Source organism: Periophthalmus magnuspinnatus, chromosome 14, assembly GCF_009829125.3.
Source record: "Periophthalmus magnuspinnatus isolate fPerMag1 chromosome 14, fPerMag1.2.pri, whole genome shotgun sequence".
In the NCBI taxonomy this organism is placed as follows: domain Eukaryota; kingdom Metazoa; phylum Chordata; class Actinopteri; order Gobiiformes; family Gobiidae; genus Periophthalmus; species Periophthalmus magnuspinnatus.
The window spans coordinates 30168549-30186326 of record NC_047139.1 but is presented as its reverse complement, the minus strand read 5'-3'; the positions used below and the strand labels follow the sequence as shown (position 1 = coordinate 30186326).

The 17778-nt window shown below is 41.5% G+C and overlaps 3 protein-coding genes across 3 annotated transcripts in view; all 3 read left to right on the top strand.

The window, feature by feature from the left end:
• Window positions 1–437: 437 nt before the first annotated feature.
• Window positions 438–3263, top strand: LOC117381006 (piggyBac transposable element-derived protein 3-like). The gene is made up of 2 exons (XM_033977839.1): window positions 438–701; window positions 1404–3263. The coding sequence occupies exons 1-2, from the start codon at window positions 438–440 to the stop codon at window positions 3261–3263; spliced, it is 2124 nt and encodes a 707-aa protein (XP_033833730.1).
• Window positions 3264–7500: 4237 nt separating this feature from the next.
• Window positions 7501–9435, top strand: timm10b (translocase of inner mitochondrial membrane 10 homolog B (yeast)). The gene is made up of 3 exons (XM_033978600.2): window positions 7501–7747; window positions 7817–7912; window positions 8878–9435. Exons 1-3 carry the CDS (start codon window positions 7718–7720, stop codon window positions 9316–9318), a joined length of 567 nt encoding a protein of 188 aa, XP_033834491.1. The 5' UTR covers window positions 7501–7717; the 3' UTR covers window positions 9319–9435.
• Window positions 9436–10425: 990 nt separating this feature from the next.
• The window catches only part of ilk (integrin-linked kinase), a 7736-nt gene continuing 383 nt past the window's right edge, over window positions 10426–17778 (top strand). The window contains exons 1-13 of the mRNA XM_033978792.2: window positions 10426–10568; window positions 11422–11577; window positions 14643–14808; window positions 14889–14984; window positions 15310–15406; window positions 15488–15571; window positions 15648–15733; window positions 15801–15910; window positions 16212–16339; window positions 16422–16543; window positions 16812–16911; window positions 17338–17468; window positions 17570–17778. Of these exons, the coding sequence (XP_033834683.1) occupies window positions 11489–11577; window positions 14643–14808; window positions 14889–14984; window positions 15310–15406; window positions 15488–15571; window positions 15648–15733; window positions 15801–15910; window positions 16212–16339; window positions 16422–16543; window positions 16812–16911; window positions 17338–17468; window positions 17570–17719 (1359 nt within the window). The 5' untranslated portion in view covers window positions 10426–10568; window positions 11422–11488 and the 3' untranslated portion in view covers window positions 17720–17778. The remainder of the gene's footprint in view (window positions 10569–11421; window positions 11578–14642; window positions 14809–14888; window positions 14985–15309; window positions 15407–15487; window positions 15572–15647; window positions 15734–15800; window positions 15911–16211; window positions 16340–16421; window positions 16544–16811; window positions 16912–17337; window positions 17469–17569) is intronic.

Genomic DNA, 17778 nt, shown 5'->3' with positions numbered 1-17778 from the left:
AGTATTGCTAGTACTTTTAATGTCCAGGGAGCATGAGGATACAATATACATCAGCCTAGATTTGCCTTCAATTTAAGAATAGACAATGTTCTTTTAGGGACAGATCACATTGGAGCCAGTGGCTGAATCGATTTTCAGCTTTTTCACTCATAGGATCAAAATCGATCCTATGAGTGACTCCAGTAGATCCATGCCAGACTCCAGTAGATCCATGTAGATCAGATATATATGTGTGTGTGTGTGTCTGTGTGTGTGTGTGTGTCATCACTCACACTAGCTCTAGAACACGTAGATCGCGAGGTCGTCGTATAAAGTCACTCACAGATTTGGCTCATAACTTCTCAGACACCAATGTATACACACGCAGAAAACAATAGCTCCACGTCTTTCCTTGGTACCTGTACACCTCTGAGGCCGAGCTCGCAAATCAGGTCCAAATGAACCAATCACTGGACCTCAGGCTCAAGACTCAGGAAAGGATTGACCAAGAGAAAGACTTGGAGATCCAAAACCTCACTGAGGTCCTCCAAAAGAAGGACGAAGAGCTGCAACAAGAGACTGAGGCCCATCAGCAGAGAAGAATCAAACATCTCAAGTCATTGCAGGAGATGATGGGGGTGAAAAAGGAGCTTCACAAGCTCAAAAAGGTCACAGCAAAACCAAACGTGGCAGACTTGGAGTTTAACCCTCTCCAGGCAGGCGTAGCAAATTTGCAACAGCTAATTGCCAATTACCTAATTACTCCACATTTATATTTTTTGAGCCTTTTTTACTCAGAAGTTGCACTGCAGGCCTTAGTTGTGCATTAGCAACAAACAGTTTCCCAATTGCTCACCAGATGTCAGCACTGTCTCTCTTCCAACATGTCTGTCTGCATGGTTTCACTGAAACAGATTTTCTAGGCATCAATTTCATGTAAGTATCACTACTAACCTCCATTAATTTGAAAACAAAACTGCATAAGATAAATTATGAATAAATATAGATACAGTGCATGCCAATTAGTAGATTTTATCTATATTAGTAGTTTTTTCCCAGGGGCAGCTCTATTTCAACGTTGTAGATTTGCAACGTATCCCCGGACAGGTACCAATGGCTGCCACATGCTTTATCTACTAGTTTGCCCATATTCTGAGCAAAAGTTTATACTAGGGTTATTTTCCTATCACCATTGTTTACTTCTTACTTTGAGGTGTCATTGAGGGTATATCCTATGGCAAATGAAATAATTTGGGGTGAAGTTACAAACTATCAGAAGCAGATTTGATCGAAAACATATGATGTTCATTTGACTGTGCAGTGAAGAAAACTGATGTAGCCTAAATTCCATGGTACATATAATAGTATAGATCTTTGTTTGACTGACTTTTTTGGCAAACTATCTTACAGAATACTGTTTGCAGGATTTGCAGGGCGTTATGGCAGGCCGACGAAGATTTTCAGTCAAGGAAGCTATTGAGATGGTTTGCCTTCCACATGGGGCTTTATCTGACACAGAATCCATTTCAGATGATGAAATTGGCGATCCAGATTTTGCTCCTGAAGTATACGAGTCTGACCTTGATTATGATGAGCCATTGGCAGAAATAGCAAGAGCTAATCTCAACCACCTTGATGTTGAAATTCATAACGTACATGCAGACAGTGACACTGAGGTCCCAGATGACGATGAACCTCAGCCAGGCCCAGTTCCAGTAAACAAAGAGTTTTCTTGGAGGCAGAGGAAACCTCCAGCAGCTGACATAGACTCTTCATTCCAAGGACCTGCGTTCTCCCCTCCACCAGATGAAATACCAAGTCCAAAGTGGTATTTTGATCAGTTCATGGACAAATCCGTGTTCGAACATATTTCTCACCAATCTAACCTGTATGCAGTTATGAAGAATGGGCCAGAACTGAAAACAACCCCATCTGAAATGGAGCAATTCATTGGTTTACACATCTTGATGACCGTAGTACGTATGCCATCGTACCGCCTGTACTGGCAGACGGCAACACGCTATGACCCAATTGCAACAGTCATGGCGCGTAAGCGATTTGATCATCTGCGAACATACATCCACATGAACGACAACACCAATGTGAAGCAAAAGGGTGAGCCTGGATACGATCCATTGTTCAAGGTGCGACCAGTACTTGAGAAAGTCCGTGCCAACTGTTTGAAAGTTGAACCGGAAGAAAACCACTCCATTGATGAGCAGATGATCCCCTTCAAAGGAAAGATTGGAATGAAACAGTATATCAAGAACAAGCCGAAAAAATGGGGAATCAAGGTCTTTACTCGTGCGGGTGTCACAGGACTAGTCTATGACTTTGAAATATACACTGGAAAAGGGACTGTGACCAATGAGCGTGGACTTGGTGTTGCCGGTGAAGTTGTGCTTCGTCTCGTATCAGAAGTCCCAAAAGGACTAAACTACAAGTGCTACTTTGACAACTGGTTTACGTCCCCTGAACTCATTGTGGAACTGAAGAAAATGGGAATTCTAACAGTTGCTACTATCAACCGTAACCGTGTCCGTGGATGTACCCTGAAAAGTGACAAGGAACTGTCAAAGGCTGGACGTGGTGCGTATGAAGTGAAATACGAAATAACAAGTGGGATGGCCATTGTGAAGTGGTATGACAACAAGGCAGTGTTACTAGTGTCATCCTTCATTGGCCCTGATCCTGTTGATAGATGCAGAAGGTGGTCAAAAGAGAAGAAGGAATATGTGGAAGTGGACAGACCACACATTGTCAATGTGTACAACAACAACATGGGAGGGGTAGACTTGGCGGACATGTTTGCATCTCTCTATCGCATTGACATCCGCCCACGTCGTTGGTATCTGCGCATCTTGTTCTACTTGATTGACCTATCACTGGTCAATGGCTGGCTCCTCTACCGCCGTCATCTCATCCAGAAGCAGGAGAAGAAGTATATGTCGCTTCTTGACTTCCGTGCTCAAGTTGCAGATGCCCTCATCAAGGTTGGAAAACAGGCTGACTTCAACAGCAGGAAAAGAGGACGAACATCATTGGAAAATGCTCCAGAACACCATCAAGCTGCTCCACCTCCACCTCCACTTCAGAGGATCATTGCGCCTTTGGATGTCGTCAGACTAGACAGATTCGATCATTTCCCCATCCATGCTGATAAACGTGGACGATGCAGACTGTGCAAGAATGGCTACACGCAAACAGCCTGCCTGAAGTGCAAAGTACCTTTGTGCTTTACAAAAGAAAAAAATTGTTTCTTGGAGTACCACACGAAAAAGTGATATATTCCAAATTGTTTCTATTGTTGTTCTGCCACTGTAAAGCACTTTGAAACATTGTTTTTAAAAGTGGTATACAAATAAAGTTAGCGTTCATATCATATTCAATCTTCATTGTTAATTTACCACACCGGGCCAATGTTGCAAATCTGCAACATCCCAGAATGCACTGCATGTGAAGGTCTCTCTCAAAAAAAAGTCAGGATTGTATATTACTACCCCATATGATAATTTTCCCCAAATATCAGATTTTTCCTGTTACTAAAACCTAATTTGAGCCTGAGAGGGTTAAAAAAGTCACTGCTTTGCTCCAAGAAAAAGAGAAGGAGATGATTTCCCACATCAGTGCCCATAAACAGCTGAGAAACAGGACGCAGGACACGAGAACATGCAGCTGCAACTGGAGCATCACAACACCGTTACAGCACAAATGGAGTTTGAGTTGTATAAAGTCAAGGACAAACTCCAGAAGAAAGAGAAAGAGCTGGAGAGTGTCACCAGTGCACAGAACAATATCAGACAGCATTTTCACAGTGCACTGAGGGACAACACACAGCTCACACAAGAACTGACCTTTGCAAAGAGCAACATGGAAGCGATGAGCAGGACACTTAAAGAACAGGACACTGAGATCACTGCCCTGAAACACAGACACTGGACTGATCCAGAGGCCTGCAGCTGTGAAGGGACAGTCCAGAGCACGGGCGGCAAAACCAGGGCTAATGAGTAGAGGGACGACAAAACCCCACTCCTTCTTCAGTTTGAAGCTGAAGAAGGAGTCCTATCGAGCCTTGTTGGCTCGTGGGACTCCCGAGGCAGCCGATGTCCTGAACACACATAGGTCATAGTCCTGAACACACACAGATCTGAACACACACAGGTCACAGTCCTGAACACACACAGGTCACAGTCCTGAACACACACAGATCTGAACACAAGCAGCTCACAGTCCTGAACGCACACAGATCTGAACACAAGCAGCTCACAGTCCTGAACGCACACAGATATGAACACACACAGCTTGCAGTACTGAACACACAGAGATCTGAACACACACAGGTCACAGTCTTGAATGCACACAGATCTGAACACACACAGATCTGAACACACACAGCTTGCAGTACTGAACACACAGAGATCTGAACACACACAGGTCACAGTCTTGAATGCACACAGATCTGAACACACACAGATCTGAACACACACAGGTCACAGTCCTGAACACACACAGATCTGAACACACACAGGTCACAGTCCTGAACACACACAGATCTGAACACAAGCAGCGCACAGTTCTGAACACACACAGATCTGAACACACACAGGCCACAGTCTTGAACACACACAGATCTGAACACAAACAGGTCACAGTCCTGAACACACACAGGTCACAGTCCTGAACACACACAGATCTGAACACACACAGGTCACAGTCCTGAACGCACACAGATCTGAACACACACAGGTCACAGTCCTGAACACACACAGATCTGAACACACAGAGGTCACAGTCCTGAATACACACAGATCTGAACACACACAGGTCACAGTCCTGAATACACACAGATCTGAACACACACAGGTCACAGTCCTGAACACACACAGATCTGAACACACAGGTCACAGTCCTGAACACACACAGATCTGAACACACACAGGTCACAGTCCTGAACACACACAGATCTGAACACACAGGTCACAGTCCTGAACACACACAGATCTGAACACAAGCAGCTCACAGTCCTGAACGCACACAGGTCACAGTCCTGAACGCACACAGATCTGAGCACAAGCAGCTCACAGTCCTGAACACACACAGATCTGAACACACACAGCTTGCAGTACTGAACACACAGAGATCTGAACACACACAGGTCACAGTCTTGAATGCACACAGATCTGAACACACACAGATCTGAACACACACAGCTTGCAGTACTGAACACACAGAGATCTGAACACACACAGGTCACAGTCTTGAATGCACACAGATCTGAACACACACAGCTTGCAGTACTGAACACACAGAGATCTGAACACACACAGGTCACAGTCTTGAATGCACACAGATCTGAACACACACAGATCTGAACACACACAGGCCACAGTCTTGAACACACACAGATCTGAACACAAACAGGTCACAGTCCTGAACACACACAGGTCACAGTCCTGAACACACACAGATCTGAACACACACAGGTCACAGTCCTGAACGCACACAGATCTGAACACACACAGGTCACAGTCCTGAACACACACAGATCTGAACACACAGAGGTCACAGTCCTGAATACACAGAGATCTGAACACACACAGGTCACAGTCCTGAATACACAGAGATCTGAACACACACAGGTCACAGTCCTGAACACACACAGATCTGAACACACAGGTCACAGTCCTGAACACACACAGATCTGAACACACACAGGTCACAGTCCTGAACACACACAGATCTGAACACAAGCAGCGCACAGTTCTGCACACACAGATCTGAACACACACAGGCCACAGTCTTGAACACACACAGATCTGAACACAAACAGGTCACAGTCCTGAACACACACAGGTCACAGTCCTGAACACACACAGATCTGAACACACACAGGTCACAGTCCTGAACGCACACAGATCTGAACACACACAGGTCACAGTCCTGAACACACACAGATCTGAACACACACAGGTCACAGTCCTGAATACACACAGATCTGAACACACACAGGTCACAGTCCTGAACACACACAGATCTGAACACACAGGTCACAGTCCTGAACACACACAGATCTGAACACAAGCAGCTCACAGTCCTGAACACACACAGGTCACAGTCCTGAACGCACACAGATCTGAGCACAAGCAGCTCACAGTCCTGAACACACACAGATCTGAACACACACAGCTTGCAGTACTGAACACACACAGGTCACAGTCTTGAATGTACACAGATCTGAACACACACAGATCTGAACACAAGCAGGTCACAGTCCTGAACGCACACAGATCTGAACACAAACAGGTCACAGTCCTGAATGCACCTAGATCTGAACACACACACATATCTGAACACACACAGGTCACAGTCCTGAACACACACAGGTCACAGTCCTGAACACACACAGGTCACAGTCCTGAACACACACAGCTTGCAGTACTGAACACACACAGCTTGCAGTACTGAACACACACAGCTCACAGTCCTGAACACACACAGATCTGAACACACACAGCTTGCAGTACTGAACACACACAGATCTGAACACACACAGATCTGAACACAAGCAAGTCACAGTCCTGAACGCACACAGATCTGAACACAAACAGGTCACAGTCCTGAATGCACATAGATCTGAACACACACATATCTGAACACACACAGGTCACAGTCCTGAACACACACAGATCTGAACACACACAGGTCACAGTCCTGAGCACACACAGGTCACAGTCCTGAACACACACAGATCTGAACACACACAGGTCACAGTCCTGAACACACACAGGTCACAGTCCTGAACACACACAGATCTGAACACACACAGGTCACAGTCCTGAACACACACAGATCTGAACACAAGCAGCGCACAGTTCTGAACACACACAGATCTGAACACACACGGGCCACAGTCTTGAACACACACAGGTCACAGTCCTGAATACACACAGATCTGAACACACACATGTCACAGTCCTGAACACACACAGGTCACAGTCCTGAACACGCACAGATCTGAACACACACAGGCCACAGTCTTGAACACACACAGATCTGAACACACACAGGCCACAGTCTTGAACACACACAGATCTGAACACAAACAGGTCACAGTCCTGAACACACACAGGTCACAGTCCTGAACGCACACAGATCTGAACACACACAGGTCACAGTCCTGAACACACACAGATCTGAACACACACAGGTCACAGTCCTGAACACACACAGATCTGAACACACACAGGTCACAGTCCTGAACACACACAGGTCACAGTCCTGAACGCACACAGATCTGAACACAAGCAGCTCACAGTCCTGCGTAAAGAGACAAAAAAAAACAACAACAAACAATATATAGTGTTATATTCATTTTAGATGTAAAAGTCTTTGCTCTGAGTGTTTTCTTTTCTGTGGAAACCGGATCCAAATGGATCTTTGGGGGTTAGAGCTTGCCGACCCCTGATCTACATCCATAGCCCAAGGAGTGGGACGTCCTGTTGTGACGGTGAAACGATCTTTGCAGAAACATGGCGGCCTGCGCGTGAATGTCATGCTGCTTCTGTCCACAACAAATACACTTTGACGTGTATCAACACGATTCTTTTATTTGTAATGCATACATCAACTCGAAATAGTTTATGTACCTTAGGAAAGCTCGTTTAAGTCGGGAAATTGCGAGGGTAAGCCACAGTCAAGATAAAGTTAGCATTTTAGCTAACCTTCTAGCCTGGCAGTCATGATGGAGCCTGACTCACAACTGCGAAATGTAAGTCAAATCTATTTATCTGTTGGGATATAATACTGGGCCTGTGAATAACCTTGGAGCTTTTTGCAGCTGCGGGATTTTCTTCTCGTTTACAACCGTATGACAGAGACCTGCTTCCAACGGTGCTCCAGCAACTTCAACTACAGAAGCCTCACCATGGACGAGGTCAGTATATATACACACACATATATACATGCAACTACAGAAGCCTTAGTATATATACACATATATACATGCAACTACAGCAGCCTCAGTATATATACACACATATATATATGCAACTACAGAAGCCTCAGTATATATACACACATATATACATGCAACTACAGAAGCCTCAGTATATATACACATATATACATGCAACTACAGAAGCCTCAGTATATATACACACACATATATACATGCAACTACAGAAGCCTCAGTATATATACACACATATATACATGCAACTACAGAAGCCTCAGTATATATACACACATATATACATGCAACTACAGAAGCCTCACTATGGACGAGGTCAGTATATATACACGCATACATACATGCAACTACAGAAACCTCGCCATGGATGAGGTCAGGAGATATCCATTCAGTAGCTAATATCAGATTTTGTTAATCTAGAAAAGAAGGAAAAACTGCCTCTTGTTTGTACTTATTTTCCTTCGTAATATCTATAACTCAAAACATAGAAAATAAAGGAATATCTGTTTATGTATTTAATAGTATGCATCAAGAGTTATAGTCCCCAAATACCCATGGATTTTGGGATTGTGACACACATTAACTACATATTAACTATGTCATTCTAGTTACACTAGTTAGTTTAGTAAAGCTATGGATTTTTAATATATTCACTACAGGAGTTTGTATTCACTCAGATGCATACTGACACTACAGTTGTACTCACCAGTAGTGGTCCAGCAGCTGAAGTAACTGATACATTGTTCTTTTGTTTACATTTTTATTTATTTTGGCTAAACATGTCTCTTCAAAGGAGTTACTGCCTGCCTGCATCAAAGATAGCAGATTTGTTTTATGATGTTGCATTTTATCCCTGACCTCTACACACCTTTCTGAAACCTCATTGTATGAAAATAATCCTTGTTATTGAACACATGTTATGTTTACAGGAGCGCTGTGTGGACAACTGTGCTGGGAAGCTGATCCGTTCTAACCACCGCCTGATGGCTACTTATGTGAACCTCATGCCTCGTATGGTGCAACGGCGCATGGAGGAGATGGAGAGCAAGGCAGCTGAAAATGCAAAGCTAGAGGCTGCAGCCGCGGCATCAGCCAGTGTGGGACCTGAATCTCAATTGACAGCTCAAAACTCACTAGAACTGAGCACGGACCAAGTTGGACAATCAGAAGTCACACCACTTACACCTGTTACTGAAAATATGAACAGTGTAGAAGGCAAGACCTCGCTTAATGCAGGTTTAACTGGATCCCAAAATGTAGAATTGTCTCAGTCTGTTTATACATCACCAACACCCTTATCTGAAGATGTTCCCATGTCCACAGCTTCTGTCCCACAAATGTCCACAGAAAAGCCTGCTAGCCCAGAATAAGAATATTTATGTATAGAATCCTATCCTAAATACTAGGATATTTAAAATTATTCATTGTAATTTCTCGTAGGTAGTAGTAAATAATGCATATCTGAATAAACTTCGCCATTTCATGGGAAACTACTTTGATTTTTTTTGTTTGTATTTTAAAAACTGCAGTATATGTCAACAAAGTCATAGAGATGAACAAGTCTCATAATAGCAGCAGCATTTTACTACAGTCGGCTAAATTATTATTTACAATGATAGGAAAAGGCATGCATATAATTTGGGAACGTTGGTTGTAGTTGGAATTGGTAAATGCTATGTTTTGTATATTCTCCAGCATATGGTGCATTTAAAGTTTGTTTGTCACTAGATCTCTGATTTGCTGGCTGCTGTTGGGTGTTGGCCCTGGGTTGTGTTTTGGGTGTGAGCATAGATCATGAGCTTCATCACATCAGCACTACTTCCTGTTTTACCCGGTACATGGTGTGTGATGTCTACATAGATTATGCACATCGATTGCAGCATTCTCATTGTCTGTGGTTTTAAGACCTTTATCTCAACCTTGACTTAGGCCAGTACAAACTGATAAAACCACAGGAAACGTGTGGGTACTGTTTTTGAACAATAGTCATATTTTCAATGTAGATATATTTAGTCCAACTAAACTAGTCTTCAGATATTAGTAATAATTAATGATATAAGTAATATAAGTAATAATTAGTAATATTATTATAGAAGTTTAAAAAAGTAATTTCATATCAGATTAGTGGAATTTAGATTTCTGGTTGTATTTCTTGTCAAGCTATCTGCACTGCCTCAAAACTGATATAATGGCAAATGTAGGCCCTAGAAACTAAACTGGTAGGCAGTGCATATAAACCTGTCTTATGATATAGGTAACAACAAAACAGATGTATTTTAAAGCTTATTTATTCACTCTATAGAACCTCTTTTGGTCCTTTACGCTGCTGCACACCTCTTGACCTGACCTCCCTGCTGCTTTTAAACTATTTTAGACCGTAGCATGTGCTTTGTGTAGTCGTGCATAGCGTCCAGCAGGAGGCGTCGTAGAGCTGCTCGTCCTGGGGCATTGACGTCTGCAGCAGCGCTCAGCTCCCCTCGCCAAGGCGCGTCTCTCCCCCGTAGCCCACATCAACTTTGAGGAGGAGCGGGGCGTGGACTTTTCTTGGTCTTCAGACTTTAGGAGACGGACTGCTTTGAGGGGAAAAGGGACTATTGAGAAAGCGATTAATAAACAGCAGGTAAGTCTCTTTTTTTCTCTCTCTTTGTAAGATCCTGGCTCAAAAGCTGCGTCGCTGCCCACGTTAGATTGGACTTTTTGACTAAAGAGTTCAAAGTGAGTGTGTGGTTCGATCCGTCGGGGTTGGACGTTCATGGAAAGAATGGGAAATATAAGCTCAGTCTGTAGGTTTTTTTTTAATTAGTCTATTATCATTTTGTCTTGAGTCTATTGTTAAGTGTAATGCTGAAATGTTTTGTCAAAGTAGTGTAGCTGTTTCTATGTCATCCTGTACTAAAGAATGCCTGTCTGCCTGCCATTCAAGACTTCCAATGGATGGATCTCCTTATACCATATAAGGACAAACATAGGCGGCTACTTACTCACTTACTCTGCTACTAGTCTGGTATTTACTATGAAGCAGCAATACTTTTAAAATAAACTAGACCATTGTCGAAAAACAAAAGACAATCATTTATAATTAGACATTACATTTATCTGCCTATTTACCTTAGCTTAGTTGCAATTTGAATGCATACAACTACTTTTTTCTCAAAATAGGACTATTCAAAGTGACGTCAAAATAAAAAGGTGAAACAAAAATAAATAAATCAGGTGTTCTGAACAAAACTTTGAACACGAACAAGTAGTCTATGGCCTATTTGTACATTGCACTGTATTATTGCATTCACACTTTCAATGAGTTTACTGTTCATAATTATGAACAGTCGACAAAATATATTCTTATGCGTTTAATTATAGTGCTAAGCCTCGAGTGTTGGACTATTTCCCACCTGTACACTCATAAGCAAACTGGATGTGTAGAGTTGTCATTACTATGATATGAAGTTACATTCACTCAACACCTATTCCAGGCTACATGATATCAAGACTTGAGACAGGAGCGGTGACCAGCCCAGAGAGGAAGTCTTGAGTCTAAACATGGATGACATCTTCACTCAGTGTCGAGAGGGGAACTCTGTAGCTGTCCGACTTTGGCTGGACAACACAGAAAATGACCTGAACCTGGGGTAAGTGTGTTTTATCTCTCCTCTCAAGGGCGGGGATACTGAGCTTTGAACATCAGAGAGCTTCTATCTTGTCCCTGATATGAAGGTGTAAGCTGCAGTTACAAGGGTATCCAGCAACAGGGGTGTCCAGAGAACATGAAGGAGCAGTATGTAAGATCTAGATTTTAAATTCCATAATCATGACCTAATATTTGGAAGAAAGTTGAAGTTGAAAGATGCCAAAGGAGTTACATGTAGTTGCAGGTAAATTCAGAGTGTTGTAATATATAGCCTTAGGGCATACACTTCCAGAGCTTTTTGACTTGTCTATAACACACTGATCAGACTGGCTACACGTGGCTTTCTTAGAGCAAGGTCTTTGGCATATTTAATGTTTAAAAATAGTTTCCTTCAGTTGTTTTTTTGAAGTTTTCCATTTTTATGATGTCATCTCCCAAAACTGTGCCTGTGTAAAAGCAGTGTGGTAATTTATGGAGGCTGTCGGCTGTGACTCAGTGCAGCCGACCAGTCCAGGCCTCACTTTTAATAGACTGGAAAAGCACTGCTTAAAGCATTAACCTAAAATGAACTGAAAACATATAGTTAACACAAAGAGCATATTTAAAGCTTTAGTATGTTTAAATGGAAAAATATACCAACTTCTTTTGGATGATGTTAGATTGAAATTGTACAAACACATGTTTACTGAGGAGCATTGGGAACATTGGGAAATAATAGAGTAATAACTGCAAGTAAGACACTTCTCTCACGTTGCCTGTGAGAATGCGGTAAGGTGGTGTAGAGCAGAAGGGCGGTTAACAACAACTCCATCAGTGTGCCAACAGCTGGAGATGCAAACTCAGCTGACACTACCTTGGAATAGAAGCAATCCTGGACTTGTTTTTAAAGCTCAGGAAGCCTGAAGTTTTATTTTATTTTATTTTTTTAAGCATTAATAAGAACCAGTCAGTATCAAGAATTTTAGAGTAATCAATAATGAGCAGTTACTAATTCAAAACAAAATATCCTATATTTTGAATGGTGAAAGGCAAGGCTGACACTGCAGGGCTGCAATAAGATGCACCATCATTTAAAAATATTTGCTTCTCCTTTGAGGCAGGTTAAAAATGACACTTAATGGAAGAAGATCTTCTTTGGACCTCAAATGCGTCCTCAGCCTGTAAAAGTCCTAAAAATGGTGCCTATAAACAGGAAGTTGAAACCTATAACTACCTGACCTGCAAGGGCATAAAACATGGTATTAATAATCAGTTTTTTGTATAATCCACAGCCTTGGTGGGAGAAGGGCTGCAGTTTGTTTACATTACTCCCTTCATAGAAAGCTGCTCAGAGAGACCTCACTGTGAAACTCCAGATTATCTCATTCTTGGGCAGGTCCTTATATGTGCAGTGTGTTGACGTTGACTTTAAGCGCTGCAGAGTCTCTAGCCAACCACAGTGCAGCCAAGGCCATTTCCTCTGCTCAGCTCCATACAGGGACTGACCCTCGTACTCCCGTATAAACATCATTATGCAGTCATTCCGCAGGGGGCTGCTTTGTTTCTGATGCTGAGTGGGTTCAAGTATGTGGCTTGAAAGATCTCTAATTATAAGAAACAGAAGTGTTTATCAAGCAAGAGATATTTGGAGAAAACTCACTTTTAGGCTAAATATTTTTACTAGGAATTATAATAACAAATTCTGGTCATTACTCTTAGCTTGAAAAACTATAAAGAGAAATGACAAGCAAGTAGGTAATGGATTCATTTTAACTCAGTGCTGCATATTTCTTCAATGTGTTAGAAATAAGGTAAAATATCTCCTACTTGTAGACATTGAAGAGGTTTTTGGCGCAGTACCAACAAGCTGTTTGTGAATTTGACACAGGAAGGCACAGGGAGGAGGAAAGGGAATGTGGCTGAGGATTCCACCAAGCATTTTCCGCTATGTCATTCCTGAGTTTTTTCCCTGTTACTTTAAATAGCGCTTTGCAAGTACTCGCTGTCTGTGGTTGAGAAAAGACTAAAAAGTAGATGACTGATATTCAGCTGTTAGTAATTGTTGTTAGCAATAAGCGCTGTATATTTTACTTTGACTTTTGTCTTACTTAATCAGTCCATTAGTTCTTGTGTTCATATGCATTATCCATTTGAGCGTTAATATTTTGCTTCTCCGTGATGTAGACTTGGTTTGGTCCTGCTCTAGTCCTGTTTTTTTGCAGGTTTTACTTGTATGTGTGAAGTCAGTATCTGTCTTTGGTTGTCTCAAGAATAGAACCTAAATGTTACAACACATTACAACATATTGCATACACTGTTTTTGACTCAGGACACAGTTTGGCTGCTGGTCTTGCACGGAAACTTTGTACATCAGGTGACACAACTACTATGTGTGTGGTTCCGCCTTTGACACTGATGTTCTCACACCCCTATCTCCTAATCTTTATTTAGACTTGAGCACATGCTTTTATTGCGACCTGCAGTCCTATTCCGATCTGACAACTGCTTAGTGATAAATATGTCTGTGCGGGACAGGAATGTTAGCTAACATGTGCAGAGGTGCAAACACACACAGTACACAGAAGCTTAGGGGCAGTCTACAAGGAATCAACCTCTCACCCAAGTGCCACTGGCCTCTTCACCCACAAGATACTTTACATAAGCTGACCCCAAAACAGTTCAGGCGGTTTCCTGCAACTTCCTGCAAAGCCACAAATTCAACACTATATTTACCATCAGCCTCAGTGCTTTTTTAGCTCATAGTAAATAACCAATTTGGTATAAAGCAGCAAAGATGGATAGACTGGGTAAAATCTAAATGTAACACCCTTTATATAGCTTTCTGTATCCTGAACAAGGATCCTTCCAATGGGATTATCTTTTCTTAGCTTTCTTTTCACTAAGAATCCACAATCTCGTGTCAGATGATTTGCATAATGTTTCTCTGCATACCTCTGACATCCAGACAAATTCTTTACACATAACCTCCTCATAAATCAAGTCTAGTATCTGAAACAGCATTCATATTTGAAACAGTACATAAACTGATCAAACAGTCTGTGTATATATTTTATTGCTCATTTCCAGTGATGACCACGGCTTCAGCCCTCTGCACTGGGCCTGTCGAGAGGGCAGGAGTGGGGTGGTGGACATGCTGATCATGAGAGGAGCTCGGATCAATGTGATGAATAGAGGAGATGATACACCACTGCACCTCGCTGCCAGCCACGGACACAGAGATATAGTGGCTAAGGTACACACTCAAATTATGTAATAACTAGGCTTTTTTAAAAATCTTGTAGTAGTCTAACTTTCTTCATTTATAAATCACAGCTGATTCAGTGCAAAGCAGACCCCAATACAGTCAACGAACATGGGAACACACCTCTGCATTATGCTTGCTTTTGGGGTCAAGACCAAGTGGCAGAGGTAATGTATCACACTTATACTTTTTATATATTTTGCAAGTGCAATGTTTTAGTTTTTTTAAGATTCAGTAAATCTTTAAATTATGAAATTGTAGACCTACGCTTTTTTCTCATTTGTCATAACTTGAATTTTGAATATTTATCTTGTCAATTCATTGTTTTGTCTGCAATCGCCCTCTTGTGGTGAAAGAAATCTAATGCAGTATTTTCAACACACAATTACTTTCCTTTTTGCATTTATTTAAGTAGCAATCTGCATACAGTAAACAAATACTATTTTTTACTGTATGCTGTACTGTATACCTTGTATATGTTTTTTTTCATAGGATTTGGTTGCCAGTGGTGCTCAGGTGTGCATATGTAACAGATATGGACAAACACCTTTGGACAAAGCCAAACCTCACCTTAGGCAAATCCTTCAGGGTAAGAAATAATTTATTACAATTATATAGTTGTATTAAATAGTAGCCACTTGTGTTTACTAACAGTAATATTTAAACTCAGAAAAAGCTGAGAAATTGGGCCAGAACATGACCAAAATCCCCTATAAGGAAACCTTCTGGAAAGGGACAATGAGGACACGACCCCGTGAGTATTTTTTCCCTCAGAAATCATGAAGGTCATATTATAATGTGTGTTTTTGAAAGCAGTTTTGATTTTGTAGGTAACGGTACTTTGAATAAACAGGCTGGTATAGATTATAAGCAGCTCTCACTTTTGGCCAAGATCAATGAAAACCAGTCTGGAGAGGTCAGTATTTGGTCCCACTCATCTGTTTTTCCTGTATTGTATATAGACTCTATTGTTTTGTCTGCAGTTGTGGCAGGGCCGGTGGCAGGGCGATGAGATCATAGTAAAGGTCCTACATGTGAGGGACTGGACGACCAGGAAGAGCAGAGATTTTAATGAGGAACATCCAAAACTCAGGTACTTTCCACTACAGCTCACATAACACAATAAAACTACTTAAAGTCAAAGCTGTCAGTGCTGGAGTATTATATTACCCTTCAACTTTCAGTGAAACTTCTTGAATTCTATAAGTATATTTTTGTAACTAATTTAATGCTAGTTTCATAGTGTTTAGCCTGAACATATAGCTGTTGGGCCACTGTTTAAATGCACATTTGCGATGATGTACAACTGTAATAAAGGTTTTCCATTGACCTTATTAAACTGCATACATGTATGTCACTGCTAAACTCTGACATATTCTCTTTATTATTTGCAGGATCTTTTCCCACCCAAACATACTTCCTGTCTTGGGTGCATGTCAGTCACCTCCATCTCCTCACCCGATCATTATTACTCACTACATGCCATATGGGTCCCTCTTTAATATCTTACACCAGGGCACAAGTGAGTACAGTAATCATACAGTATATATATTTATACTCTTGTATTATTGCTGCATTTTAACTATAGTTTGTCTTCTCTTTAGCTCTTGTCGTTGATCAAAGCCAGGCGGTAAAATTTGCATTGGATATTGCAAGTGGCATGGCTTTCCTCCACACCTTAGAGCCAATGGTTTCCAGACTCTATCTTAACAGTAAGCATGTTATGGTAAGTGGATTAAATATAATACTAATTTAAAGACAAAATTCTAGAAGAAATTGTATTACTGTGAAAGTGGAGCACACAGCGAAGTCAGAATCACATTGATTACAAAATTCTGCTGTTGGTATTTTCATATGATTTCTGAAACTAAAAAACATTTAATAATCTGCATGCATATTTATTAAAAGACTTCTCAATTATGGTACAACCCAAAAGATGCTTGTATCATTTTGGTTTAACACAGAGAACTAAATCCCAATTGCATTCTTTACAGATTGATGAAGACATGACAGCCAGAATCAGCATGGCAGACGCCAAGTTCTCTTTCCAGTGCCCGGGCCGTATGTATTCTCCTGCTTGGATGGCCCCTGAAGGTATCTGTCTGCCTGCTCAGACCCTGTACTTAGACCTTCTGAGTCATCCAGCAAGAACATGTTGTACTATATAATTCAGCTCAAACTTGCTACTTTAGGCCATCTGCATTGTTGTGTAAATGTTAAGTGATGAGTAGAATTTGTAGCTCCTAATGTTGTCACAATGTAAAATATAAAACTTGATTTCAATACAAAGGAAAGGCTTACTGCTTGATATCAATTTTGATACCACAAACATTATTAAGTATGTTATTTTTATGCAATAGAGGGTAATTTTACAACACATCACAATAGTAGTTTCTTTAATATTTCCATGTGGCCGTATACTAGTTCTGTTTTGGATCAAAGTCATTCTGAACTATTTAGCAAAAGTCAACAAAAGAGAAGCTCAGCCCATTATTGAAACATTGTTATGTGTGCGTTTAGCTTTACAGAAGAGGCCTGAGGATATCAACAGGAGGTCTGCTGATATGTGGAGCTTTGCAGTGTTACTGTGGGAGCTGGTGACACGGGAAGTCCCCTTTGCCGACCTTTCAAATATGGAGATTGGCATGAAGGTACACATCAAGCATCCAAGAAAACTTACACTGGTAGAGGAAACTAACACCACTGCCTCATCAGACTTTAAAATGTTTAAAATCTGTATCTCTTTTCATAGGTGGCTCTAGAAGGACTTCGACCAACAATTCCACCTGGTATTTCTCCTCACATCTGTAAACTGATGAGGCTCTGCATGAATGAGGACCCTGCGAAGAGACCCAAGTTTGACATGATTGTGCCCATTCTGGAGAAGATGCAAGACAAATGAATGGCTCTTATTTTTGTATGCAAACCACTCTTCACTTTTCATGCATTTGCTAAGCCACT